Below are 26,696 nucleotides of genomic sequence, written 5' to 3' on the forward strand. Positions count from 1 at the left end.
ATGAGGTGCTACATTCAGGCCTGTAAAGTCCATCACCTGGGCTCTGGAAGGTGTGCAGGAGATTTCTACCATTGTCTGGCAACTAGACTAAACCATTCATTAAAAATGAATCAACACATTCATTGACTATAAAAACAAACGGATCTTATCTTAATCAATCATGATGCCGAGATTTCAAGTCCTGGTTGTTTCTGCTCAGCACTCGGCCTCTTTTCCACTTCAGAGCAGCACCGCTGGCCGCATGGTGTCACTTCCTGACGCTTGTACAAACACGGGAAGTGGTCAGAGCAGAGCAGCCAGGAGCAAATGCCATGAAAGTGCTGCTCTTCCGCAACGTTAGCACGCGTGGGATTTTGCACAGAAATCAACAGGCGGAGAAGGGTGGAGAAAAAGGCCCCAGGTGTAACTTCATCTCACCGCGCACCCCCCGAACCCAAACCACAGGGGTTCGGCTCAGTTTGAATCACAACTATATGGTTATGGTCTGTGGTTCGCCCCCACACACACACACGAAGCACACAGGTGCCTTATTTTTCACTGAAAACGCTGAATTTCTCCGACAGGTGAAGATTTCGCGGCCCTGATAATAAAGACTCGTGAATCTTTTTCTACGTGACCTTTAGACTTTCTAGTGGTCTTGGGATCTACATTAATACGAAAGTAGCAGCTCATTTTACAACTAGAGCTGAAATAATCATTAAAAATATGTAAAACCAACACAGGGACCCCCTCAAATATAACGACAGGCCTGCAGGAGCAGATTTGTGTCCTAAATCTCAGATTGGTTAAATGTCTAAACGTTAGTTTAATGAGCCTTCGGCACATGAAGTGTTGTAGTTAATGTGTTTGAAATGATACAGGTGAGATATCTAGTGGCTCAAACTCACACTACATTCATTTATTTCAAGTGCACTGTTTTCTTTACCGTTGTTACATGTTAAACCAACCCGAGTCTCCAGTGCTGACCTCGCCCCTCTGCCGCAGACCAAACCAAGGTCAGTAGGAGGAGGCTGCTGGAGCAGTCCCGAACTGTTTGGACAGAGCTGTGATCAAACTAATTCACCACCAGCTTAATACCAACACAGAGTCTGCCGTGTTGAAAGGGTGCAGTTGAAAACAGGCCACGACATGTCAAGACGCATTACACACACTTAGAAATCCAATCGGCCGTTTACGAGGCTGAGGATCTGCGACATCATTTGAGGAACACGTTTACAGACTAATGTTCGTGCAGCAAACCCAGAGAAATATCAAGCATTTTTGATGCTTTTACATACAGGAAATATTTTTCTCAAAATTGACTGAATTCCCTCCCAGCTCGTCTGACGGCGGCTCAGCAGCTCTCAGCTGTTCGACGGAGAGTCTGTCTCCCTGAGCTGCGAGGAGGACGACGGCTGTGCCGGACGGACGCCGAGGAGGAACACGACCAGGGACAGCAGGACTCGGTGCGGAGCTGGGTGGGGGAAACCAGCTGGTTCGTCCTGTAACATCAGCTACGTCCTCCCACTGGACAGTGGAGTTTACTGGTGCGAGTCCGGAGAGGGAGCGACCAGTGACGGGGTCAACATCACTGTCACTGGTAAGACCAGACTGTGGACTTAGTGTTGGTGAAGCCGTGATGCAGCGGATGAAATGCTGTAGTTTGTCTCCACGTCCAGATCGAGACGTGATCCTGCAGAGTCCTGTCCTGCCCGTGATGGAGGGACGTGATGTGACTCTGCACTGTAAAGCAAGGACCGCTCCCTCCACCCTCCCGGCCGCTTTCTATAAAGATGGCTCCCTCATCGGGACCGAGCCTGCAGGTCGCATGACCCTCCGCCATGTTTCCCGGTCTGACGAAGGCCTCTACAAGTGTCGCATCGGCAGCCGTGGAGAGTCTCCGTCCAGCTGGATCGCCGTCACAGGTCGGGAGGTCAAAGGTTAGTCCTCAACCATGCCGATGACCACAAATCCTGCTTTTAATCTCTTGATTGTTTTTCACTTCCTCCAGTGACTCCCACCACCACAACTCCTCCGTCACCCCTGGTTATGTCCGTTACTACCTCCATCTGTGGTTTTGGGCTACCGGTTGTACTGGCTCTGCTGGTGAGACGATGTGTCCGGAGGACGCCCAAAGATGAGACGCAGACTCACGTCACACTCAGCATTTCAGGTGTGGGTTTGGTTTTTCAGCGTTTGTCTTTTCCAAATGTTTTCCAGTCACGTGTTGTACAACGAGGGCTTCATTTGTCCTTCCGTTTCTGTGTGGACCCACTTGAGCCGTGGACCTGGACAGCGAGGACGATTTTGGACCGTCTGGGGCTTTGTGTGGGTTAACTTAGTTTCAGTTGCTTAGCTTATTAAGTAAGTATAAAGTTAAGCATAAATTTGTGTTGTGAAAAACACAAACCGACTTTTTCATCTCGCCATTTCACCTTCTCCAGCTTTTGTTGACATTATTTTTCACAGCATTAACTTTTTTAGTCACTTTTACGTTTATACGTTTGGTCTTGTACATTAAACATATACGCGTAACAGCCTCTTAGTCGAGTCCTCCTCAGTCCATGAAGTTTTGGACTCTCGTTTAGATTGTTGGGCCTGATCGGAAGGTTTTTATTTTTCCTGTGTTCCAAGTGTGACAGGTTGGGGGTATCTTTAGTGACGTGTGGCCAAAGTGTTGAGATGTGAACAGAAGTTCTGGAGCCATCTAGTGTCCTGTTTTCTGATAAAAACGCTTTTTTGTACTTGCTGTGAAAGTGTGACTGCAGGACTGACAGAAGGGAAACGAGGCAGCTCTCAGTCTTGACATGTTACGTTGCTCCATGTGCAAACTTGCCAAGATCTGCACACTGACTGCGTAAAGCAAAGTGATTCTGTTCGATTATGGGTTTTATTTATTAAACCTTATCATTGATCTGTTTGGTCACTGTTGATCACATGAAATGAACTCACTCCAGCATCGTTCGCTGTTTTCCTTTCTACTGGATACATCTTCCCTCCATTGTTCATTTTATTGGAATATAAGAGATTATTAGGCCCATTACTACTATTAATATTAATAGAAGTGTTGAACTGGTTGAAGGGCTTGCAAAATATTTATCGCTTGACTTTATTTTCCAGATAGTGGTCCAGCTCCAGTCCACTCAGCGGTGAGAAGAACAGCAGCGGTCGGTCATGAGCCAAACAGGACGACAGGTACAGCTGCTGCAAGGAGGCTGGGATCTATGTTTTTAGTTGCAGGGAGGAAGGACAAGATGGCACAGTACAGGTTCCACATAAAGATGTATAATAATACAACTAATAATTAGAATAATAGGCTGAATAAAGGTACGAATGAAACTAAATGTAACAATAGATGATAATCAGAATAATTGAGGCAGGGGGTGTTGAGCAGGTTCATGGGGCAGTAGGTGGTTTGTAGTCACAGATCCAGACTCTGCAGCACCAGGGGCAGAAACACCTGCAGAAAGCAACAGGATCAGAGGAAGACGAGGAAGCAGAAAACTAAAATTCACCTCGGCTCATTCGTATAAAGGGAGAGGATCCAAGTCTTTGTCGCCCACAGCAGCGCAGTCACAGATGTTACAGACTCACCCCTCGTGGGGTTTACTTCAAGCAAGTGGTCGCTGGCTCGGTTGCTCTCCTGCTCTTTCAGCACTTAAACTGAACTGTTTTTTGGATTCTACTATAACAAACGTTCACTCACACCAGTCGTGTGTTTGTGAAATGGAACAACTCTTCATAAAATACTCACGTGAGGTTTTGGAGGGAACTGATTATAGACTGACTCCACTTTCCTGTTTCGTAAATAACCAGAATACAGTCTCTTTCGCCTTTCACGGCAGCGGTGTTAAAAGACGAAAAAAAAAAAAGGTTGTAAGAAGAAGTTGAGAGTGCCGACTTCCTGATATCATCATGTCCTGAAACCAACACATTTTCCCCAAAATAAACATGGATGCCATTGTTTTTTAACGTAGCTGTTTTTGGGTCATTTCTTCATGCGTTACATGGCGTAGCACCAGCTGATAATCATCAGCATCATCACTGCTACTTTCTTTCGCAGAGAGCGATCCGACTGCAGTTTACGCGGCGGTGAGAAGAACGACAGACGTCACTTATGGACAAATATCCATCAGACCGGACAGCAGGAGAGGTACAGCTGCTCCTCTGTACCACTGACCCGCCTGCAGGGTGATTCATTTGTCCCGATCTGCCGCGGTTCTGTAGCAGTGAACTTACCTTCACTGACAGATAAACAACTGACGCTTGGATCATCGGAGTCACGGTGAGAATCAGCTGTGACTCCACATTCAGTCAATGTGTCCATCTTGACCGGTATTTCTGTATTTGCGTCTTAGCCGACGGCACCTGTTGCTAGATTCAGCTTGGTGAGCACAGGTGCTGGTTCCTGAGCCAGAAACCCTGAGAGGAACCACCTGAGGAGCCCGGTTCTTTAGGCCTTTGTAGACGAGTCCGGGGACGTTCTCCCAGTGTGGTTCTTATCTTAACAGCGCTGCTCAGGCTCCGCAGACCGGCTAACGTGCCTATCACCTAAACATAAACTCAGTCAGATGGATCCATGACAAAGTCAGACGCGGTCCTCCAGCAAGTCCGACAGAGCCTGAAACGTCATTCTTACTGTTTCTTAAATCTTACTTGAACCGTGTGTGTGCGCGCGCGTGTGTTCAGAGCTTCCACCACGGCCGGAGATCGTCTACTCTTCAATGAGGTCGAGCTCCACACCTCCACACCAGTCCGACCGCTGACGCCCTCCTGCTGGCTCACTGCTCACCAACTGGTCTCCAGAGCCCCTCACGCCGCAGAATTTTTTTAATTGTACGTTGTGTGTGTCCAGACTCCTACAGCTGCAATCAGCCAAACTTCCTTTTGGTTTTTGTGTTTTTGTGGGTTTTATTCGAATGTAGATCAATGACCAGCTGCAGCTAAGGGTCCATTGATTGATTAGTATTTTAATGCTCACTTTATTATTGTTCAAGCAAAACCATCAGCGTGTTGTGAAGGAAACCGATGTGAAGCTGTGATGCTCTTTGGATTTGGGGCTGTTGGTCAAATACAACAAAGAGTGTGAAATCATCTCTGTGGGAGATTAAAACAAACATTTTCAGCCTGTTCTGACATTTTACAGACGGAAAAGTTCGTCGACAAAATAGCAGGCGACAAACCGTTGGCTGCGTCTCCGGTTGGAAAGAAAGGGCTTGTGGCTGCTTTTCGTTCTGCAGGTGACTCTCAGGCGCTGCCCTCGGTGTGAAGCCGGGTGTTTAGTTCACCCCGGAGCTGACCGGGAGCGGTCCGCCGCAGCAGATCCACACGGGTTGTGACCAGATACCGCAGCGCATTATAGGAGCTGTTGCGTGTTTTCTGGCCTCAGACCGATTGAAGCTCCAGTGATGTCCTCTCCTGCTCCGAGATCTCTCACATTACCGTCAGTAGCGACGCGTCTAATCCCACGTTCAACTGCTCGGCGCCCCGCACGATGGCTCGCCACCGTGGGAAGCGACTAAGTGCATTTGCTCCGTTACAGCAAAGTGCAGTTTTCAGGAGCATTTCCACTTTCCGCTCATCTGTGGTTAACGATTCGGATTAATAATACAACAGGTATTCAACAAATAAACTGTGATGGGAATGGAGGGTTTATGGCGCGATACGATACGAGACGACCAGCAGGTGGCAGCGCAGGGGCTTCGGTCTGGTCTCTGGCCTCACGGTCAAAACGAAAGACGACAGGGCTGCGAGTGAGAGCAGGTCGGTTGGAGCCGAATCCACCAGTAATCGATATTCAGAGAAGGCTTTCGTTGCACGCGAACAAGAGCGACGCGACTTGAGTGTGGGTCGCAGAGCTGGGATCAGTTCCGGCACGTATTTAAACCAGTGTCCTGGTCCCGGGACTGAGACTCCCCCATAAAGCTAGAGCTGCGCTCCGAGTCGTAACTGAGGCGTTCCGCGGTGTCTGTCAGTGGGTTGTATCTGTTCTAGGAGATACGCATGTTGTTTGCCCTCAACACACACACACACACACACACTCCAGCTCTCACTCCGGCACAGCAACATGTGACCCAGCCAAACAGAGACTTGAGAGCTGCTCTTTGCAGCTGCTGCTTCGACCCAAACCGTTGAAACCGTTGAGTCGGTAACGTTGAAAATACGTGTTCTGCTGATGGGAGACGTGAACGGGGCGTCAGTCTTGAGCCCGAGCGGCAGTAAAATTCAACTTGTTGAGTCCATCCTTCAAAACGTCAGGACTCGCGCATTCGTTTCGTTAAAAAGTTAAATTCACGTCTATTTATTAAAATACGGCAGAGTCTTAAAGACTGAGGTTGCTCACGGAGCTCTGGACCAGACTGTGCGTCCCTGACAAGCCTACAGAATCCACATCAGTTCACCAAGTCTGAGAGACTAGTCTCCCCCTGGTCCAGCAGGTATCAGGTTTAAACATAGTAAATAACATCATCTTCTTATTGGCTGAGACCTCCGTCACTCCTCAGGTACGTGCCTCCCTCGTACGGACGTTTCACTCTGGACGTGATGGACTCTCCCCATTTAACGACTTATCTGTAGAAAAAGACGAGACACGGGACCCAAGGACAGTTTTTCACATTGTCCTGCCGTTTCCATATAAGGGGTCGTTTGTCACATATAGACAACCATGTGTCTTTGGGTGCCTTCTTTACAGAATAACACCTCTGTTTAGTACAAGCACCTGAGTTTAATAAGCACCATCAGCCGCTTTCTTTTAGTCTCATAGTAGGATAATATATAAAAACACATAAAAATAACCCTTCAAACTTCTGGCTTCCTGATTCTCTATCGTCGGAGTTTTGAAATGTGTTTCAACCCACAGTTTGACATCGGCTGAAAGCCCTGAATTGCTTCACTGTTTCGGTTTCGTTTTCTCGGAATCATTTCAGTGCAGTTACCAGTTGCAGTCGAGCTGTTGGCACAAAGCCGACTTCCTCAGGACATGTTTGTGAGGCGAAGGCAGTGTTTATCCTTCTTACAGCTTCCTCTTCTTCTTACAAAAGATCCTCTGATGAGAGTAAAACTCGCCGCTACTCAGTGCTGTACATGATTCTCTACATTCTTAAAGTTTTGTCCCTTAAGATTTCAGTGCCGGTTGATTTAGTGAGGCCCGAGCGGCTTCTGCTAAACCACCTCCTGGGATATTTTCAGAAAACCAGAAGCTGAGTGAAGTAAATACGATGGGGATACGTGAGAGAAACAGACCGGGGCATGAAAAGGTCAATGTGATTAGTAATAATAATGATAGCAAAAAATGTCCCTGGGCTCTGACTTGTTTAAATACTTTGGTCACGAGACACTTCCACTGGTGATGTGACGCAGCGACATGTTTACATGGAAACAGGACCAGAGAAAACCAGTCTGGCTGATCACAGCTCACTGCAACAGACTTCGTGGAGTCCTCTGCCCGATATGAGCGGGAGAGTGAACAACTAACCCCTCTGTGGTGTGACAGTGCTTGGTAAAGGTTCGGTTGGGTTTGGGTGAAGATACCTGTGTCGGTTACGGAACGCTCTGAAGACGTCCCGGGGGCCAGGCCCTTCTGTGCTGCGGGCGCCGTGTTATCATTTGAAACAACAGGAAGTGTGTCAGGAAACCGCCGTCGGTGCGGAAACCATTGCAGCAACAGCGAGGCAGACGTGTTGACGAGCTTGTTGCTGCTCAGCCCCAATTCTGCTCTAACTTTCACGGATTTTCGTCTCACCGTCGTCATATTATTTTACTCTCCTAAGTTCATCGCCGCGGAACATGATTCCCCCCCTGCTGGGGAAATGAGACGCTGTACTTTCCATGTGAATCATACGTGGAAACCAGTCGTCCCCACACACACGAAACCCAGTCACAGTCATGAAATGAAAGCGAGCGCACCGTGTCTTCGGTTCAGTCTCACGACTCAGCCTCAGGCGTATCTGAGCTCTCAAATGTTGCTTCCATCTAAAGCCGTGGCTCGGGTCCAAGAAAAACAAGTCAGCTTTGTTTTCGAAGCTCGTTCAGCCTGAAGTGGTGAGGGAGGTGTCGCGGGCTGTGAAGCAGCTCCTCTGCCCTGTACACGTTCAACGGTCAAAGGCCGTGTTTGCGTACCGCTTTTAATGCCGTACAGTCTTGATCAGATCTGTCGTGTAAGCAAATAAATGAAACACAGGCTGGTGTCTGACCCTCTTTTATGAGAAGTCTGAGGACTGGAGCCCTGTTTTTGTTAAAAGCCCTTGAGATCAACTCCGATGAGAGACTCAATGACTGTTGGACTGAGTCAACGTCCCCCTTTGTGTGTCTGTGTGTTTTCCACCTGCCGTTGCCTGCTACGCAGCTCGGCTGTGGCACCCGGGAGAGATCAGCGGCGCCTCAACAGGATCTGCGGGGTCGACGACTTTTAGAGGAACTTCTGCAGAAAAGAAACCAACCAGGAAACAGAAAGAAAACACCTTCGACTTCAGAGCACTTCCTTTATTATCATGCATGTTAAGTAAATATTTCCATGGCCAAAGGACAGAGGCAAAGGTTTTCCAATACAGAAAGCTCTTGATCCGTTAAAAAACAATTAATAAAGTGATGTCTGCATTTCGGTCCATAGGGGAGATGTTCTGTGGTCAACAGTAAACGTTTGAAAAATGTGTATTACTGCGAAGGCTTAGAGAAATAATTTTTTAAATGAAGTTAAGCAGGGAACGGCTCCTTTACTATTTAGAGTTCGCACGTTTTTTTCAGCTGCTCACTTGCTTCATTGTCGGGTGGGGGATTGTTCTTCTTGCGTCTGAGATTCCTGGCTAAGATTGTTACGGATGCAGAAGCAATAACAACAGCAATCACAGCAAATGACAAACCAGCGACAAGCGCAACGTTGTTGTTCCCGCCCGCTTCTCCTCCATCCTCGCTCCCTCCATCCTCGAGACCTGCGGAGCAGAGACCAGGTGTTAGGTATCAGATGTCAGGTAGGTGACGACTGAAGAACAGTTTCTACAAAGTCTCATCGACGACGTCTTTAGAAAACACAAACATGTGATCTGTGATGGTTCACTCTCACATCAACAACCAGGAAGCAGCTTCACTTCGAACTCGCCAGGGTCGCGACTCTGCCGGACTCGCCAGGGTCGCGACTCTGCCGGACTCGCCAGGGTCTGTTCGAACTCGGCAGAGGACTCGCCAGGGTCGGGACTCTTCAAGCACACCACAGTCTGGATTCTAGGAACTCACCTGACTGATGAACACTCAGCTTGATGACCTGGATGGGCTCGATGTTCAAACTGGCTCTCTTCTGGCGCCTCATTCCTCTCTGGATGACCCGACACTTGTATATTCCTTGGTCATCGGTCGTCACGTTCCTCAGGATCAGAGACACGTCACCGGTCTTGATCTGATGCCGGTCCAGCCTCACCCGGTGCTTAAAAGATTCGTACTGATTTTCCGGGTCAGACTGCTCGTCCCGGTACAAAATGACATACTGTGGCTCCAGGTCAGGTCTGTCCCACTCTACAGCCAGGATGGGGTAGTCGCTGGGAGTCTGACACGGCAGGACGATAGTCTCTCCCTGGGCCGCGGTGAGGCTGATCTTTGCTGAAGAAGAGGAAAAAGATGCAAAACGTATTTCAGTACCAGACCGGTTCCTGTTGGCCCGGAAGTAGCTAATGTACCTGGCGTCGTACCTGATGAGAGAATAACAGTAATGAGACAGAAGGAGCTAAAGGGCAGGACGGGCACTGCGCCCGCCTCGTCGTCAGCTGCGCCTAAACCCTCAGGGGGGCTTGCTCAGCCCGCGTCCGACACTCCGCGGCCTCTGACGACCGTGTGTGTTTTAGCGTGGCTAGCCAACCTGGCCACCTGGCCACCGAATCTCACGGAGGCGAAATCGGACCAGAAAAAAACCGTCCTGCGTCGGTTCGTTTCCTGGTCGGGCCCCAACGACACTACACGGATCCTCCCCCGTTGTTACAGGTTGACACTCTGGTCGAACGAATACACGACGAAACTCCCCGTGTCCGGATCGGTACTAACACGAGATAATAGAAGAATTTCAAAAAGAATTTTCAAAGGCTTCGGGCAAAGAAAACGAAAGTATACGAACACTTCCGGTTCCTTCCGTCGGCACGAACATGCGGGAGCCTCCGACCCCTCGAACGTAACATTAGAACAGAAGCGCAGTTCACCTTCAGAAGCGGACACCAGGAGACTGAGGGCCAGCCAGAGAGGCGCGGCTGTCGCGGCCGACATGTCGATCCCGTACTGCGGACGGCGGGTGTTCATGTCCGGTGGAGGAGCGCGCTTTGTTGTCCGGTGGAGTTTTCAGCGGATGTGTGTGTGATCTGGTGTGAGGCGGAGCCTGTTTCAAAAGGAACTGTGGAGCTCGATCGACCTTCCCTCTGGACTGCTTATCGAGACCCAGCCAGGCTGTGTGTGTGTGTGATCGTGTGTGTGTGTGTGTTCGTGTGTGTGTGTGTTCGTGTGTTCGTGTGTGTGGGGGGGGCATGTCTGCAAACCCAGCCCCTCTGCTTTCTGGCGGGGCAGCGGAGCGGTCAGCTTGGAGCCCGACAACAGACCGAGGCACTTTCGGTTTCCATTTGACTCAGGCGGTCTGGAATGAGGAGCCTCCAGCTCAGTCCGACCGAATGTCCTCACAGCTCAAGGGTTATTTTTATATGTTTTTATATATTATCCTACTGTGAGAGTAAAAGAAAGCGGCTGATGGTGCTTATTAAACTCAGGTTAAACTTAAAAGCGGTACGCAAACACGGCCTTTGACCGTTGAACGTGTACAGGGCAGAGGAGCTGCTTCACAGCCCGCGACACCTCCCTCACCACTTCAGGCTGAACGAGCTTCGAAAACAAAGCTGACTTGTTTTTCTTGGACCCGAGCCACGGCTTTAGATAGAAACAACATTTGAGAGCTCAGATACGCCTGAGGCTGAGTCGTGAGACTGAACCGAAGACACGGTGCGCTCGCTTTCATTTCATGACTGTGACTGGGTTTCGTGTGTGTGGGGACGACTGGTTTCCACGTATGATTCACATGGAAAGTACAGCGTCTCATTTCCCCAGCAGGGGGGGAATCATGTTCCGCGGCGATGAACTTAGGAGAGTAAAATAATATGACGACGGTGAGACGAAAATCCGTGAAAGTTAGAGCAGAATTGGGGCTGAGCAGCAACAAGCTCGTCAACACGTCTGCCTCGCTGTTGCTGCAATGGTTTCCGCACCGACGGCGGTTTCCTGACACACTTCCTGTTGTTTCAAATGATAACACGGCGCCCGCAGCACAGAAGGGCCTGGCCCCCGGGACGTCTTCAGAGCGTTCCGTAACCGACACAGGTATCTTCACCCAAACCCAACCGAACCTTTACCAAGCACTGTCACACCACAGAGGGGTTAGTTGTTCACTCTCCCGCTCATATCGGGCAGAGGACTCCACGAAGTCTGTTGCAGTGAGCTGTGATCAGCCAGACTGGTTTTCTCTGGTCCTGTTTCCATGTAAACATGTCGCTGCGTCACATCACCAGTGGAAGTGTCTCGTGACCAAAGTATTTAAACAAGTCAGAGCCCAGGGACATTTTTTGCTATCATTATTATTACTAATCACATTGACCTTTTCATGCCCCGGTCTGTTTCTCTCACGTATCCCCATCGTATTTACTTCACTCAGCTTCTGGTTTTCTGAAAATATCCCAGGAGGTGGTTTAGCAGAAGCCGCTCGGGCCTCACTAAATCAACCGGCACTGAAATCTTAAGGGACAAAACTTTAAGAATGTAGAGAATCATGTACAGCACTGAGTAGCGGCGAGTTTTACTCTCATCAGAGGATCTTTTGTAAGAAGAAGAGGAAGCTGTAAGAAGGATAAACACTGCCTTCGCCTCACAAACATGTCCTGAGGAAGTCGGCTTTGTGCCAACAGCTCGACTGCAACTGGTAACTGCACTGAAATGATTCCGAGAAAACGAAACCGAAACAGTGAAGCAATTCAGGGGCTTTCAGCCGATGTCAAACTGTGGGTTGAAACACATTTCAAAACTCCGACGATAGAGAATCAGGAAGCCAGAAGTTTGAAGGGTTATTTTTATGTGTTTTTATATATTATCCTACTATGAGACTAAAAGAAAGCGGCTGATGGTGCTTATTAAACTCAGGTGCTTGTACTAAACAGAGGTGTTATTCTGTAAAGAAGGCACCCAAAGACACATGGTTGTCTATATGTGACAAACGACCCCTTATATGGAAACGGCAGGACAATGTGAAAAACTGTCCTTGGGTCCCGTGTCTCGTCTTTTTCTACAGATAAGTCGTTAAATGGGGAGAGTCCATCACGTCCAGAGTGAAACGTCCGTACGAGGGAGGCACGTACCTGAGGAGTGACGGAGGTCTCAGCCAATAAGAAGATGATGTTATTTACTATGTTTAAACCTGATACCTGCTGGACCAGGGGGAGACTAGTCTCTCAGACCCGGTGAACTGATGTGGATTCTGTAGGCTTGTCAGGGATGCAGAGTCTGGTCCAGATCTCTTTGAGCAACCTCAGTCTTTAAGACTCTGCCGTATTTTAATAAATAGACGTGAATTTAACTTTTTAACTAAACGAATGCGCGAGTCCTGACATTTCGAAGGATGGACTCAACACAGACCGATTCCCAGTTCAAAGGGCCCCGGCAGCCACACGGGCCTGCACGCCGTTCGGGCAGGAACCGCTTCCGTCCGCTGACTGTCAGCACATCCGTCCTGGAGCAAAACACTACTTGAAACCGGTGTGTTCTAAACATGACGTTGGCAAAGTTTGTCAGTGGGAAATGTAAATGTTGCAGCCAATGACTCTGTTGCACAGCTCAGATTCATCCAGCTGCAGCCGCAGCACGAACCCCAACGACGACCACGACGACGCGCCGAGCGTGTAGTATACGGAAGGATCCGGCAGGCGCAGGTTTACCGGTGCGAGAAAAAGTTGCTGCGAGCCATTTTTGGTTCGTTGTTGCCGGTCACGAGCAGGTTTTAGACAAACCTTTTTGTAACTGAACAGTGGAAACCGTTTTGGGCCGGGCCAGCGGGAGCTTTGTAGACCATCACAGATTTTAGTGGATAAGCGTTTCCCGTTGCTTGTGAATTGTCCGTTGGGGGTCACGGGGGTCAGTCACCATCCGGGACGGGACAGGGAACGATTGGATCATTTGCTGAGTGTTTTTTCAGGTTAAGATAGATCAAAATCCCGGAGGTCCAAGGGCAAACCCGGTACCCAGCAGAGGCCTTGGGAGACAGTTTGAACCCCTTCTTCTGGTTTATTAGGTGGTGAGGATGATGTGAAGAGGATGAAGGAGACTCCCCTGACACCGTCTTGATTGCCTATAGTCAAGCACCTGCAGGTCTGCTCGTGAGAGGGTGTGAAGCCAGTGAACCGCTCTGGAAACCGGCCTTGACCGCCGACTCTTAAACACGGCAGTGGTCTTCCTGAAAGACGTCGCTAACGTGTGGCTTTAATCACGAAGCGCTAACCCCTTTCCGGACTGGGAGGCCTCCTCCGACGACCTTTGACCCAGGGCCTCTATGAGAACACACGGCTTCAGCTCTACATATGTGACCATACACCTCACCCTCCTCTTAGGTTTTTTTTTTTTAAAGGTTTACATTGTGTTTTATTCTTTGCGTCTTTAAACGTACACACGCAACCACCAAACTAAATTCCCTGTGCAAATGATCAGCACCGGGCCATAAAGCGGGTTTCGGTTTCTGACCTGTGTGCTGCAGGCTTAAGTTGCTTAGGTCACTTTGACCCCAAACACAAAAGATGTGTGTTGGCTTTGAAAAAAACAGCCGGGTTCGTTTTGACTTTGACAGCAGAGGACCCCATAAAATGGCCAAGGGTCACTGTCTTTCATCTGGTAGCTCACAGGTTCTTCCAGCCCGGCACAGCCCAGTCACATGGTTCCACAAACTGTTCGTAAGAAACTGTTTGATAAGTGCATGACATTGATTTAAATATTACAAAAAACATTCAAAAGAAAGGGCAACTTTGTAAAGACTTGCTGAATTAACTTTATAGTCAACTTCATTTGAAATGAGTGGGCTGAGTTTTCCGTTTCAAAATATATCTGTGACGAATAAACCTGGCATGCACGGTGCCGTGCGTGTGCTACTTCTTGGAGGCCCACCATTTTGTCTGCAGCTAGAGCCAGCGCTGGCGTGGCCTACATAGGGCACATTTCTCCGTGAGCAGCTGGGGGCAGAGCTGAGACCACGAAACCCCCAAAGCTCACAAAAGCTGCAAGGACTGCCTGTCAAAATTAGCCCAGGGTCCGAGCACGTGTCACTGAAGGTAGAAGCCCTGGAGCACTGGAGGATCCACCGGGAGCCCTGGACCGAAGGGCCCGGGCCTGGAGGCTCAGACCTGAGTGCAGCCCCTCTCGCCCTCTTACACTCCCATTCAAACACTCCGTTAAATCACAGCGATCCCAGTCCCTGGTATGCTAACTGTCCATTATCATGACCGTGCAGAACACATATTTAAGTGTAGATGCAAAGTACAGGAATGCGTTTCCACCCCTCACAGATGAGCATGAACTTAGTTTCTCACTGAGTAACTGACGAGCTGCTCTCGGTGCCATCCCCGAGCAAACACCTCCCTCTGCTGGTCTTATGAAACCAGCCCGATGTGAATCTAAGTGCCACAGTTACCACAGGGTGTCGTCGTGTTTGCTAAATGACCAAACTGCACCTTCTACTGAGAGGCCTCGCTTTTCACAAGCCTGTTATCAGCTGGTCAACAGAAACGTCTGAGGGCAGGAAAGTGACCTTTTAAATAACAGCTACGGGGTAGAAAAAGGAGTTTGTATGTTATTTAATTATGTCGGTTCAACGTGTTAAAACAGTGGTTACATGTAACCAGCCAAATAAACACTGAGTGATAAAGTTGCTTTCTCAGAATGACCTGGCGCAAACGGTCTCTAGCGCATCGTCGGGGGGCGTTTACGGACAGTGTTGCCAACTTAGCGCCTTTGTCGCTGGATTAGCCGACTTTTTTACAGAGCCTTCTAGCGACTTTTCTTTCAAAGAAGCACCTAGCGACAAATCTCCTGACTTTCTATTCAATTCCATTCGATTCACTGTTATTTCTATAGCAGCCAGCACCTTTCATGTAGAGCAGGTCTGGACCAGGAATCTTTATAGTTGTATTTACAGAGACCCAACATTAACATTAACAGGTAGAAACCTTGAACAGAACCCAGCTCGTGGGGGGGGGGGGGGGGGGGTTCAGAGAGAGAACATGGCACAGTACAGGTTCCACATAAAGATGTATAATAATACAACTAATAATTAGAATAATAGGCTGAATAAAGGTACTAATGAAACTAAATGTAACAATAGATGATAATCAGAATAATTGAGGCAGGGGGTGTTGAGCAGGTTCATGGGGCAGTAGGTGGTTTGTAGTCACAGATCCAGACTCTGCAGCACCAGGGGCAGAAACATCCTCAGAAAGCAACAGGATCAGAGGAAGACGAGGAAGCAGAAAACTAAGGGAGAGAGGAGAAGACGAGTTAGTGATGAGCACTGATGGGACATGAATGTGTACAGATGGAGAGGGAGAGGAGGAGAGAGGAGCTCGGTGCATCATGGGAGGTCCCCCACCAGTCTGGGCCTATAGCAGCATGACTAGGGGGTGGTTCAGGACCAGCCTGAGCCAGACCTGAGTATAAGCTTATCAAGAAGGAAGGTTTGAAGCCTGCTCTTAGACCCGGAGAGGGTGTCTGCCTCCTGGACCCGGACTGGAAGATGGTTCCACAGTAGAGGAGCCTGATAACTGAAGGCTCTGCCCCCGTTCTACTTCTGGAGACTCTAGGAACCACGAGCGAGCCTGGGTTCTGGGAGCACAGGGTTCTACTGGGGCAATGGGGTTCCTGACCATTAAGGGGGTTGGTTGCAGGTGAGGAGGATTTTAAATTCTGTTCTGGATTTTACAGGGAGCCAATGCAGAGAAGCAAACAGAGAAATGTGGTCTCTTTTGATAGTTCCTGTCAGTCCTGGTGCTGCAGCGTTCTGGATCAGCTGGAGAGTAATTAAAGATTTGTTGGGACATCCTGATAATAAGGATTTGCAATAATCCAGCCTGGAGGTAACGAAGGCATGGACTAGTTTCTCTGCGTCTTTTTGAGACAGGATGTGGCTGCTTTTTACAATGTTAGGTAGGAGATAAAAGGCAGAGGTTGAAGTTTGTTTTGTCTGGAAGTTAAAGGACGTATCCCGATCAAAGAGAACTACAAGGGTCCTAACGGTGGTGCTGGAGGCCGGGGCGAAGCCATCTAGAGTAACTATATCATTAGATAATGAGTTTCTGAGGTGTTTGGGGCCAAGTACAATAACTTCAGTTTGTCTGAGTTTATGGTCAAACCTTAGCTGGTCTCCGTAGAAGAGCGAGCGTGAGGTGGGTCTTTCCCTCCGCCGGGACACACCTTTATGTGTCTCATTCAATTTCCCGCACGTCAATTGAAACAGACCCGAATGAGCCTCTAACTTTCTCTCTGACTGATCATTTTACAGGTGAATACACCTGAAATCGCAGCTCGGCCGTCGTCTTTAACTCATGTGTCTGTTCGGTTATAAAACCAGGATTTCAGCAGCAGCTCGGAAGTGACAGATGGTTAACATGTCGTCTCAACGGGCCACGTTTCAGTCACTGTTTCATCCTTGTTCCGTTTTCTGACAACAGAAGCAGAAGAACATGTAGATGAGAACAGCTTTATTGGGAATTCAGCCGCATTAAAACACTGTATTTGTGAGCACAGAGAGTAGGAGACAGATAAAGGGCGAGTCCAGCCACATTCTAGGATTTGACCTGGTCTTGTATGCCTTTGCTTTGGTGGTAGAGATAAGTCATCTTTACATAATAACAGAAGAAAAAACCACAGACACAGAGGAAGAGGGCGGGCGTTACTCAGTGTAACTAGCAAAATATTGAAAAGTTGATCACATTTCATTGAAGAGGAAAATGAAGGAAACATCTCTACTGGGTCTTTTCTGTAAGTAGAGAATCTGTGTGTTGTTCCGTTTTAACCTCTGTGCTTTTACAGTCTGCTGGGTCGGGTCCAGTTGCCCTCGACTCAACTCCTCTTGGATGAAAACTCTTCATTAAAATGAACGTTAACGGGGTAGCGTCGGGATCGTTCAGGTGTATCTTACCACAACGCTCAAAGGCCCACATGTACATGTAAACGGTTACCGGTGTGTGTAATCATTCCTCCTGTTGGTTATACCGAAAACACGCAGGACAGCATCCGCAGTCCTCGATCCTTTAACATGATGTGACCAGACCGGAGATCTTAGAACAACCCGGGGACTAAGCTTCCCCCGTTACATTTTGTGAGACTAATGATAATCCTTCTTAATTCTTCTTAATGATGGAACATCTGTTTTCTCTGCGCTGGGTTTGTCTGTTTTTGGGTGGAATTGTGTTGCGTGTTAAACTAAAACCAACCTGAGTGTCATTTCTCTGCAGTCCTGACCTCGTTGCTGTGCCGCACAACAAACCAAGGTCAGTAACCTTCTTTGATCCCGGCTTACTTCTGTTGACCCATTCAGGTTTTGATTACTTTGACGCTTTCGGCAGGGGACTCTTTAGATGTTTACAGGCTTCGCACGCTGACGGCTGCTGTTTTCACAGTTTTTGAGAGGTGAACACATTTCGCACCGATTTCACACTGCTGGAGAACTCAGTAGTAGGGAACATCTGTACAGTTGGAGGCGCGGAAAATCAGCATTTTTACTGTTGAAAAACAATCACGGAGGGTGTTTTAGGTGAAGCCTTTGTGTTGCAAGGTGTTTCACTGCAATACTTTGGTGATTTTACTCATAATATAAAGTTTCAGCAGTATCCGATTTCAACCCTCCCAGCTCGTCTGACGGCGAGTCCCAGCAGCTCTCAGCTGTTCGACGGAGAGTCTGTCTCCCTGAGCTGCGAGGAGGACGACGGCTCTGCCGGACGGACGCCGAGGAGGAACACGACCAGACGACAGATGACTGAGTGTGGAGCTGGGTGGGGGAAACCAGCTGGTTTGTCCTGTAACATCAGCTACGTCCTCCCACTGGACAGTGGAGTTTACTGGTGCGAGTCCGGAGAGGGAGCGACCAGTGACGGGGTCAACATCACTGTCACCGGTAAGACCAGACAGCAGCTGGTTCAGCTACCGGAGGAAGAGAGCAAGTCGCACCAAGAGCGTTTTTTGATGACAACCAGGTCGCTGTTTTCCTCCAAATTCACTGCAACAGACGTCTGAGCAGCTTATTGACAACAAGTACTGAGCATAAAAACCTTAATCTGCAGGTACCAGAACTGCTCTGTCCAGTGCACCAGGATGCAGAATTCAACTAGTTTCATGTCCTGTCACTTGTAGTTGCTTCTTCTTTATTTCACTGGTTATCACCTTTGTTAAATTGTACCAGGAAGGGATTTTTGTTCTTTTTAAGAGACTTTAAGGGAAAAGTTGAGACGGATAGAAACAAGAATAACCAGCATGAATTCTCCACTCGAAAGGTTAAGGCATACCGTCTGATTTCAGCGGCTGGCAGTCAATCTCTTTCAACGTGTCCCGTAGCATTAGAGCAACGCTAACGATCCATAACGTTGAAAGGTCTCCTCGGTTTTTAAATCGGCAAGAAAAGAAAGCCTGACCTAGAACCGCGGAGTCGAGAGAACATGTAGACATCCAGACCAAGCTCCGACTAGAAATGACCAGGGTTGAGTACATTCAGAATTTAAAGCGTAAACACAAGAAATAGTCACTTCAAATGCATCGTTACAGAGAGAAAGAGGGAGAGTGTGGCACTGTGGGCGATGATTGTCAGAACACGACATTCTTCCCGTTTCCCATCTCATTTGTTCACCGCTCCCACCTCAGTTTACCCCTGGATCAACCTGGATTCTCTTCTCTTGCTCTCCCTCCCTGTTGACATCTCAAAGTAATATCAGCGCAGTTTAGGGAAAGGAACGCACACATGCAACATGAATGCTGTTACTGTTATCATCACAGCACAGGCCTACCTCATACATCGGCCACGCGTGCGACGCAGCAGACGCAGTAGAACGATGTTGTGTAGGACTGGTCGCAGCTTAGTGAGGCCAAAGCCGCACCTTCAGCTACACGCCGAGGAAAATAACCCCAATCTTTCCGTGTCCGGTGCACAAGATGCGAGGAGAGGTTCATGTCTTATACTTGCAGTCCCCTATTTGAAAAATCCTACAGAGCAGTGCCAGCAGGCACAGGGATTCCTAACTTACCTGAAATGAAATCATATCAGTTTGTGCTTCGTGTAATGTGTTTAGGATCTCCACTAAACGTAAATCTGTGGGTCGGCGGATGAAATGCTGTAGTTTGTCTCCACGTCCAGATCGAGACGTGATCCTGCAGAGTCCTGTCCTGCCCGTGATGGAGGGACGTGATGTGACTCTGCACTGTAAAGCAAGGACCGCTCCCTCCACCCTCCCGGCCGCTTTCTATAAAGATGGCTCCCTCATCGGGACCGAGCCTGCAGGTCGCATGACCCTCCGCCATGTTTCCCGGTCTGACGAAGGCCTCTACAAGTGTCGCATCGGCAGCCGTGGAGAGTCTCCGTCCAGCTGGATCGCCGTCACAGGTCGGGAGGTCAAAGGTTAGTCTTCAGTTTACCTTGCTGATTTTCCTCTTTTGACCTTATTAGCGCAGCGCTAACAACGACAACACTCATTATAATGCGAAACCATTTCTAACTTCGCCTTCAGAAATGAACCATGGTGTGAAAGTCGTCTGTTTGATATGTGGTCTTTGTAAACCCCGTTGGAGACGGGTTATGGATCCACTTCTGTGTCTCTGTTTTTTCTAAAAGACACAGACCTCAGATCAGTTTGTTTTAACCATAAATAGCATCATGTGTTATTATGTTCGTGTGCTTAATATGAGCATTTATTTTTAAAGATGATTTGAAATCAGCTTCCTAACGTGGTGAACAATTAACCAGAGACCAGCTTGTGCTGGGATCACGCCAGATCATCACGCTGACGTTCCGACCTCATGAATACTCAGCCTTCATTTTGATCTGGACTTTACACCTAGAGAGTTTCGTGACTGTGACGCTTCTGTCACGGTGACAGATAGAGTCCTCGAAACCACCTCTGTGGTAGTTCCCGCTACAGTAGGTATCTCCGCGACCGCACTTTGCCATGACGACACGCACACACACGCACGTTACCGGCCACGTTGTCGCTGCTGGGAACGAGCACCCTGAGTGAGGTCTCTGAGTTTAATCTTCTAACTCTCTGACCAGTAAAACCAGTCGGTGTCTCATCCTTTTTTAGTTTTTGCCTTTAGTAATTATTTTTGTTCATTTTAGAGAAACCCACATCCACCTCTTCACCTCCGTCCAGCCCGGCCCCGTCTCTCTCCATGTTGCTGCCCGTCACACCCGTCTGTGGTCTGGTTGTACTGGTGTTACTGGTTCTGCTGGTGAGACGACGTGTTTGCAGGAAACCTGAAGGTGAGGACACGAGCTTCCGGATTTCAGAATTTGGTTTCCTTTTTCTGTACAATTTATTTTTAAATTATGGAAATTCTGTTAAACGTGTATCCCAGTTGACGACGACTGCGTTTTCCATTTACAGTCTGTTTCTGCTTCCGATGTGCACGTTAATATTTCCAGATTTATTTTAGATTGACACGCTTCAGCCGTGTTTCCCCTCAGTTTTCTTCAATTAAATGTCAGCCGTGAGTTTTGTGTCGTACGTTACCTTGTTGTCCATTTTTTGGTTCTTTCCGGCTGCTGCAGTAAAAGTGGGAGAGGATGACATCAGAGGTGACGTCACATACAGCGACGTCAGAATATTACGTCCCCAGCGACAGCCAATCAGACGGAGTCGAGGTAGCACCTGTTTGTGCCGTGTGTGTGTGTGTGTGTGTGTGCTCCTGTTCTTCTGTCTTTGCGAGGAGCAATTTTAGGTTTTGAGGTGATGCGTTTTAAAAAGTTTTAAACCTGAACAGGTGAGGACATTTTCATAAAGTGAGACAACTCTTAGAGAGGAAGGCTATTTGCGTGAAGTGAAGGCGTCTTGTCTGACCTTCGCCCCTTCGAAAGGTTGAGACCTGAGTTCGCTGCTGAAGTGCGACTCTTATTTAGGTCAGTGGGGATAGTTTTAGGAGGTCATGCAGATTTTTTCCACCATGAACCAGGTCAAGAAACACAGGCTGATGCCCACACGTGCCTCCCGACCTGAACATCACCGACAATCTGTGGGCAGATCTCAACTCAATACTGACTCATTCTGGCGTCGAAACTTTTGCAGATGCCACAGTGGCTGTTTATTTTTTCCATCAACAGAGCATTAACATTTACAGAAAGGTTCATTCTAATTAATGTTAAGGTTGGATTCGCTTCTTTTTTTTTTGATTAAAAAGTTTGCGTACAACTGTAACAATACACTGCACTTATATCTGATTTGTTCGAATGATGCATTTTTCCAAACCACTATCTGACACAAACGTAGCCTTCTTTAACGCATGAGGTTTAAAACTGTAGAGTCGTCTGTTCTGTGAGAAGGCAATGTTTGCGGCGTGCGCTGCGCTGGACCGTCTGCTTTGTACCCTGCGGTGAATCTGTTAACAGAAGCTAACAGCTCTGTGGTCATCCAGTTTCCTGTTTTTGAATAAAAACCCTTCAGCTGAACATGGACCTGCACGTTTTTTTATTTAGAAAAAAAAAGAAGAAAGAAAAAAAATCCACTTTATAACTGTTCAGATTCCTGTTCTCTGTCCGCTATGCTGACACACGACCGACCTAAAAAGGGGAAGTGTTTTACTGTTTAATTTGATTATTATTGACATGAAGTGAACCTGCTTAAGCCTTTTACTTTTAATGTGACACCAACATTTTACTTTCTATGTATCTCAGTATTTACATTAAAATTATGACTCACATTTGGTTTTCACTTTATTAAATGAAGTGTTTTGTAGTTTGACGTGTTCATCCAGTGGTGAACATGCCGACTTGTGTTGTGCTCATTCGGTTTTCCAGTGCAAATAAATCCCCCCTTCCCAGCTTTCACAGCAGCAGTAGAGTCGAGGGGGAAAAAAACTGTAAATGTAAATTGTACTTCAATTCTTGTAGCTGTGGACTTTTACACTTCTGTCTTCAGCCATCAGCTCGTGTTTGCTACTGTGGTTTATCAATTTTCCATTACGTCCTATTCGGATACTACACGAGAAATAGTATTATTATTGCCTTTAGCAGGAGCACAAATAATATGAGTGCTACTTGTACAATGGTTACTGCAGTAGTAGAAGCAGTAGCTATACCATCAGTATCCGTTGCAGTACCTGCAGTAATGTAACTTGTATGTATTTTCTTTCCCAGAGATTGATCCGGCTGCAGTCTACTCAGCAGTGAGAACGGACGACGTCAGTTATGGACACATAGTTTTCAAAGACAGCAAGTCAGAGACGAGAGGTACAGCTGCTCGTCTTGTCTCCACCAGGGTCGACAGCCGTGCACTGTGAGGCCGCGCTGTCCGCTAAATGCTACCATCAGCACGCTAACATGCTCACAGTGACAATGCTAACATGCTGATGTTTAGCAGCTGTAATGTTTATGACCGTGTTCACCATCTTAGTTTAGTGTTAGCATTCTAACATTAGCTGATTAGCTGATTGCTTCCACAGTAAAAGTACTTCATATAGTTCCAGTATCAAAGTAAAAGTACTTCCTGTAGTTCCAGTATCACAGTAAAAGTACTTACTGTAGTTCCAGTATCACAGTAAAAGTACTCATGTAGTCCCAGTATCACAGTAAAAGTACTTCATTGTGCAGGGACCCGTCTCCTGTGACTGGTCTCTGATTCGATCAGATCATTGATCCTGAGTCACGGAGGCTTCGGCAGCGTTTTACTGGTGGAGCTGCTTTTAGTTTAGTCCACTGGTTCCCAACCCGGGGGTCGGGCCCCTCCAGAGGGTCGCCAGGAAAATCTGCTTTTAACTACTTTATATACAGGTAGATAGTTTTTTATGACACACTGGGCCATTTGACATCTTTGAGCCTCAGACAGTTATTTGAATAAAACTGTGTGAGAGGTTTAGAGGGTAAACTACATCTGAAATCACCTGAAACATTTTATGATTATGTTGAGTATTTTAATGTCGATCCTGTCCTGAAAAGTGACTTGTGATTGTAGTTGTTTAATAAATGTAGTGGTAAAAATATAAAGTAACATAACATAGAAATACTAAAGTAAAATAAAAATGACCACAAAAAGCTGTACTTACGTACAGTACTTGAGTAAATGTACTTAGTTACCTTCCACCACTGAGAGTGATTAGAATTTCGTTTCGTAACAATCCATCTGAAAGTTGATGAGATATTTCAGTCGGGACCGAAGTGGTGGACCGACTAGCAGAGCTAAAGATCGCTCAGCTCAGAACACAGCTACAGAGAGAAAACGGCCCAACTCTGCCGCACCCTCCTCAAAAAGCAGTGACGCGGACTGCGAGTTCTGCTGCAGCTGGACACACGGTGGCAAAAACGCCCTTGGATTCGCTTTTGCGGTTCACGGCAGCAGTTTGGTCCCCGCAGTTGGCGGTGATCATCATTCTTAAGTCACAGCACCTTTAAAAACAGAAGTCACAACGTGCTCTACGGGACGAGATCCCTCACCGGCTTCCCACCCGCATGAACACAGCCAGTGGCGTTCCTCGGACTGTTACCTGAACCCAAACATCTGCCCTGTGGTTGTGTAGGAGAACATTAGCCCTGCAACACCCGTGTGCCACGTCCAGCGCCTTTCCACCCTGGATTCAGCCTGTCAGGCGATGCTTCACGGCCGTAACTGTTACTTAATGGTATAAAGCTGGAGACAGTTAATTTTAGGTTTAAAGTTAGAAATGACAGAGTCTTTAAGCTCCAGGAGACTCTGCTTCAGTTCGACCCCATTATGGTCCAGTTTGGTCCCTTAACAAGCTCCACACATTAAACCAATAAATCACTGGAATCATCCAAATTTAGATGATGAATATTGGTATAAACCAGAACCTTAATCTATTGATTATTAGTTTGTAAAGATTTTTAAATCTTCTGTTTATCGTTCAGTTTAACAGACACGTGAACAAGAAGACATGAGGACTTAATTTGAAGCAGGATGTAAAAGAGCAGACGGACCCGGCGCCAGGCCAAAGCTACCGGCTGCGTGTTCTCTGCGTCTCAAACTGGCCTTTAATAAAGCTGATAATTTTTTAGTTGGTGAAACCACAGCAACGACTTCCTCCTGTTGCGTCCAGGGAACGGGGGTCTGAAGCTGCCTAGGTTTCTCACCAGCGCCTGTTCCGCTGTGGCCGACGTTGTTGTGTATAAGATGGGGTGATGCGTTTACCTGTTTTGCAGTTTGAAATGTGTCAGCTTTGTGGTCGTCCAGTTTCCTGTTTCAGATGAATACCCTCCACTCACATTTGACGACTTTAGTGATGTTAAGAAGAAGAGAACAACAGCCTGCTGACATTTATAAATCCCCATCCTGTTCTCATTCGCCGGGGTCCCCTTTGGCGTCTGAACACGGACGCACGGGCTCTAAATCTCTCTACTGAGCTACATGGGAAATAGTTAAAGTATTGGCAGTCGTATTACTACTGCTGCCGGTAGTGCTAACGCTCGCGCTAAATATACTAGTAGTGCTGGTATCAGTTGTACTACTTGCAGTAGTATCCTTTCACTGCAGGGCTGTTAATAAAAACTTTATTAAAGTTTAGAACTGTGCAGATTTGCGTATCTCTGTCTGCTCTGCACACACACAACCGACCTAAAAACATGGGGGGGGGGGGGTTAAATGTTTTCTGGATAAACTTCAGTATTATACAGTGTTTTCCTTTTCCAGACGCTTACGACAGCAATATTTTACATTCTATGTATCTTAGTAGTTTACAATAACATCAATCATTTTGCGTTATGTTCTAATTTGAATATTATAAGACAAGCACAAAAATAAGTTTTATTATTGATTGTTGATTGATTGATCTGTATTTTTCTTTCCCAGAGATTGATCCAGCTGCAGTCTACTCAGCAGTGAGAACGGACGACGTCAGTTATGGACACATAGTCATCAGACCAAACAGGACCAGAGGTAGAGCTGCTCTTAATGTTGGACAGAGACAAGCTAGTATTTCCGCCCTGCTTCCGGTCTTTATGCTAAGCTAAGCTAACTAAATTCTCAGCCATTACTTGCCCATGTTTAACACGTTGATGAGATGGATATCAATCTTTTAAAAAAGAAAGAAAGTAAATGTGTCTCGTCTTTCTACTGTAACATCAGCAGGATAAAACATGGAGACGTACAAACCAGTTAAAAAGACCTTTGTCTTGGCGTCTTAGCCTCAGGTTACACCTCTGTTACCAGATGCTCTTATTTTCTGTGAATTGGCAGCTACAATTCTGGGGGTAGTCTTCATGAAATGTTTATGATTTAAGCTAATCCCTGACACCAAACACCACGTGTCTAGTAGGCTAGAAACAGAAGCTACACTGACATTATCTGTTACTGCTGTAACAGTGTAGTATTGTGAACAATACATTCCAATATCTGAAATGATGTAGTTATGTTTTCTGTCACTGAAGGATTTCGAAGAGTCTCCGTCTAGATTTTATGACTGAGGTCTGAGCCCGGTATCTTAGGAATTCCGTTCACGTTGGACGATTCACGATTTACGCCCGGGGCCAAACGTTCAGTGTCAGTGCAGGAATGAACGTGTCCTTTACGTGGACCAGGTGAAAGTCAGGGTGTGCAGGTTGAAGTTCTGGGTGGAGGTGCAGGACATCAGACCCTCATACAAGTGACCAGAGATCGCGACCTGTCACAGACCTTTTTTTTAATTAACTGTAAACCAAGATCATTCCCGGACCTCAACCATACTGTAGTTACCTGCTGCAGATGCTGTAGAAAGCAGGAATTCAGAAAAACGTCAGCATTGACCACCCTGTCTGAAGCAGTCAATCAATTAATCGATTAGTCGATCAACCAACTATTTTGACAGGTGATTTTTCAAGCAAAAATGCCAAACATTCACTGGGTCCAGAGAACTTTCCGCTGTTCTCTGTTTTGTGTCACTGTAAACTGAATCTCCACATGAATTTTGCCAGATACGTTAATTAACAACATTTCCTCATTATAGTGATGGAAAACCTAATCTGGTCAGCGTTACGTTCCTAACACGTTTAGCAGTACATAAATGTAAATTCTTGGAGACTGGGTTGGTATTGTGCAGACTTACCGTGTCACCTGTGTGTTTTCATTTAGCGTGTCCGCCACAGCCAGAGATCATCTACTCTTCACTGAGGTCGACCTTCACACCTTCACACCGGTGCGACCGCTGACGTCCAGCTGCTGGCCTGTAACTGCTCGCCACAGCCCCTCACACCAGATTACGTTCGTTTTTTAAAACATTTTTACGTGTTGTGTTTCTTGTTCTCACTAAATTAGATCCGCAGAGCAACAGAGACACAAACATCTCAAGTTTAGAGCAACTTTTTGATTTTTTAAAAAAATGGCTTTTCTCCACAAAGTCAGTGAAATAAAAAACTAAAATGAATGTTTCATTTTTCAGTACACTGCACAGAGCCAACATGTTACTTCTTTTGTCATACTTTCATTTATACATTCCTGGTGAACATAATCTGATGATAACCTCCAGCTGTTTTGTGAATAAAGTCTTCGTTA

At 47.1% G+C, this 26,696-nt stretch overlaps 2 protein-coding genes across 2 annotated transcripts; one reads left to right on the forward strand and one right to left on the reverse strand.

Annotated features, from left to right (window-relative positions):
* On the forward strand, window positions 1–26,696 carry LOC120797745 (basement membrane-specific heparan sulfate proteoglycan core protein-like). The gene is made up of 15 exons (XM_040141593.1): window positions 1–50; window positions 1,338–1,579; window positions 1,659–1,904; window positions 1,991–2,152; window positions 3,100–3,241; window positions 4,669–4,777; window positions 16,965–17,001; window positions 17,478–17,513; window positions 17,873–18,136; window positions 19,367–19,627; window positions 20,345–20,488; window positions 20,777–20,869; window positions 22,358–22,450; window positions 25,020–25,106; window positions 26,277–26,696. The coding sequence occupies exons 1-15, from the start codon at window positions 1–3 to the stop codon at window positions 26,351–26,353; spliced, it is 2,043 nt and encodes a 680-aa protein (XP_039997527.1). The 3' UTR covers window positions 26,354–26,696.
* LOC120797302 (coxsackievirus and adenovirus receptor homolog) lies at window positions 8,446–10,382 on the reverse strand. The gene is made up of 3 exons (XM_040140859.1): window positions 10,158–10,382; window positions 9,208–9,567; window positions 8,446–8,906 (listed from the first exon to the last, which is right to left on the reverse strand). Exons 1-3 carry the CDS (start codon window positions 10,252–10,254, stop codon window positions 8,698–8,700), a joined length of 666 nt encoding a protein of 221 aa, XP_039996793.1. The 5' UTR covers window positions 10,255–10,382; the 3' UTR covers window positions 8,446–8,697.

This window comes from Xiphias gladius, chromosome 12 (assembly GCF_016859285.1).
Source record: "Xiphias gladius isolate SHS-SW01 ecotype Sanya breed wild chromosome 12, ASM1685928v1, whole genome shotgun sequence".
NCBI lineage: Eukaryota > Metazoa > Chordata > Actinopteri > Istiophoriformes > Xiphiidae > Xiphias > Xiphias gladius.

Coding starts and splice junctions, on each gene's coding strand:
- LOC120797745 (XM_040141593.1), top strand. CDS start 1: ATGAGGTGCTACATTCAGGCCTGTAAAGTCCATCACCTGGGCTCTGGA. Junction 2,153..3,099: donor CGTCACACTCAGCATTTCAG/GTGTGGGTTTGG, acceptor TTTATTTTCCAG/ATAGTGGTCCAGCTCCAGTC. Junction 3,242..4,668: donor AGGAAGGACAAGATGGCACA/GTACAGGTTCCA, acceptor GCGTGTGTTCAG/AGCTTCCACCACGGCCGGAG.
- LOC120797302 (XM_040140859.1), bottom strand. CDS start 10,254: ATGAACACCCGCCGTCCGCAGTACGGGATCGACATGTCGGCCGCGACA. Junction 9,568..10,157: donor CCTGGTGTCCGCTTCTGAAG/GTGAACTGCGCT, acceptor CCTCTTCTTCAG/CAAAGATCAGCCTCACCGCG. Junction 8,907..9,207: donor GCTGAGTGTTCATCAGTCAG/GTGAGTTCCTAG, acceptor TCTGCTCCGCAG/GTCTCGAGGATGGAGGGAGC.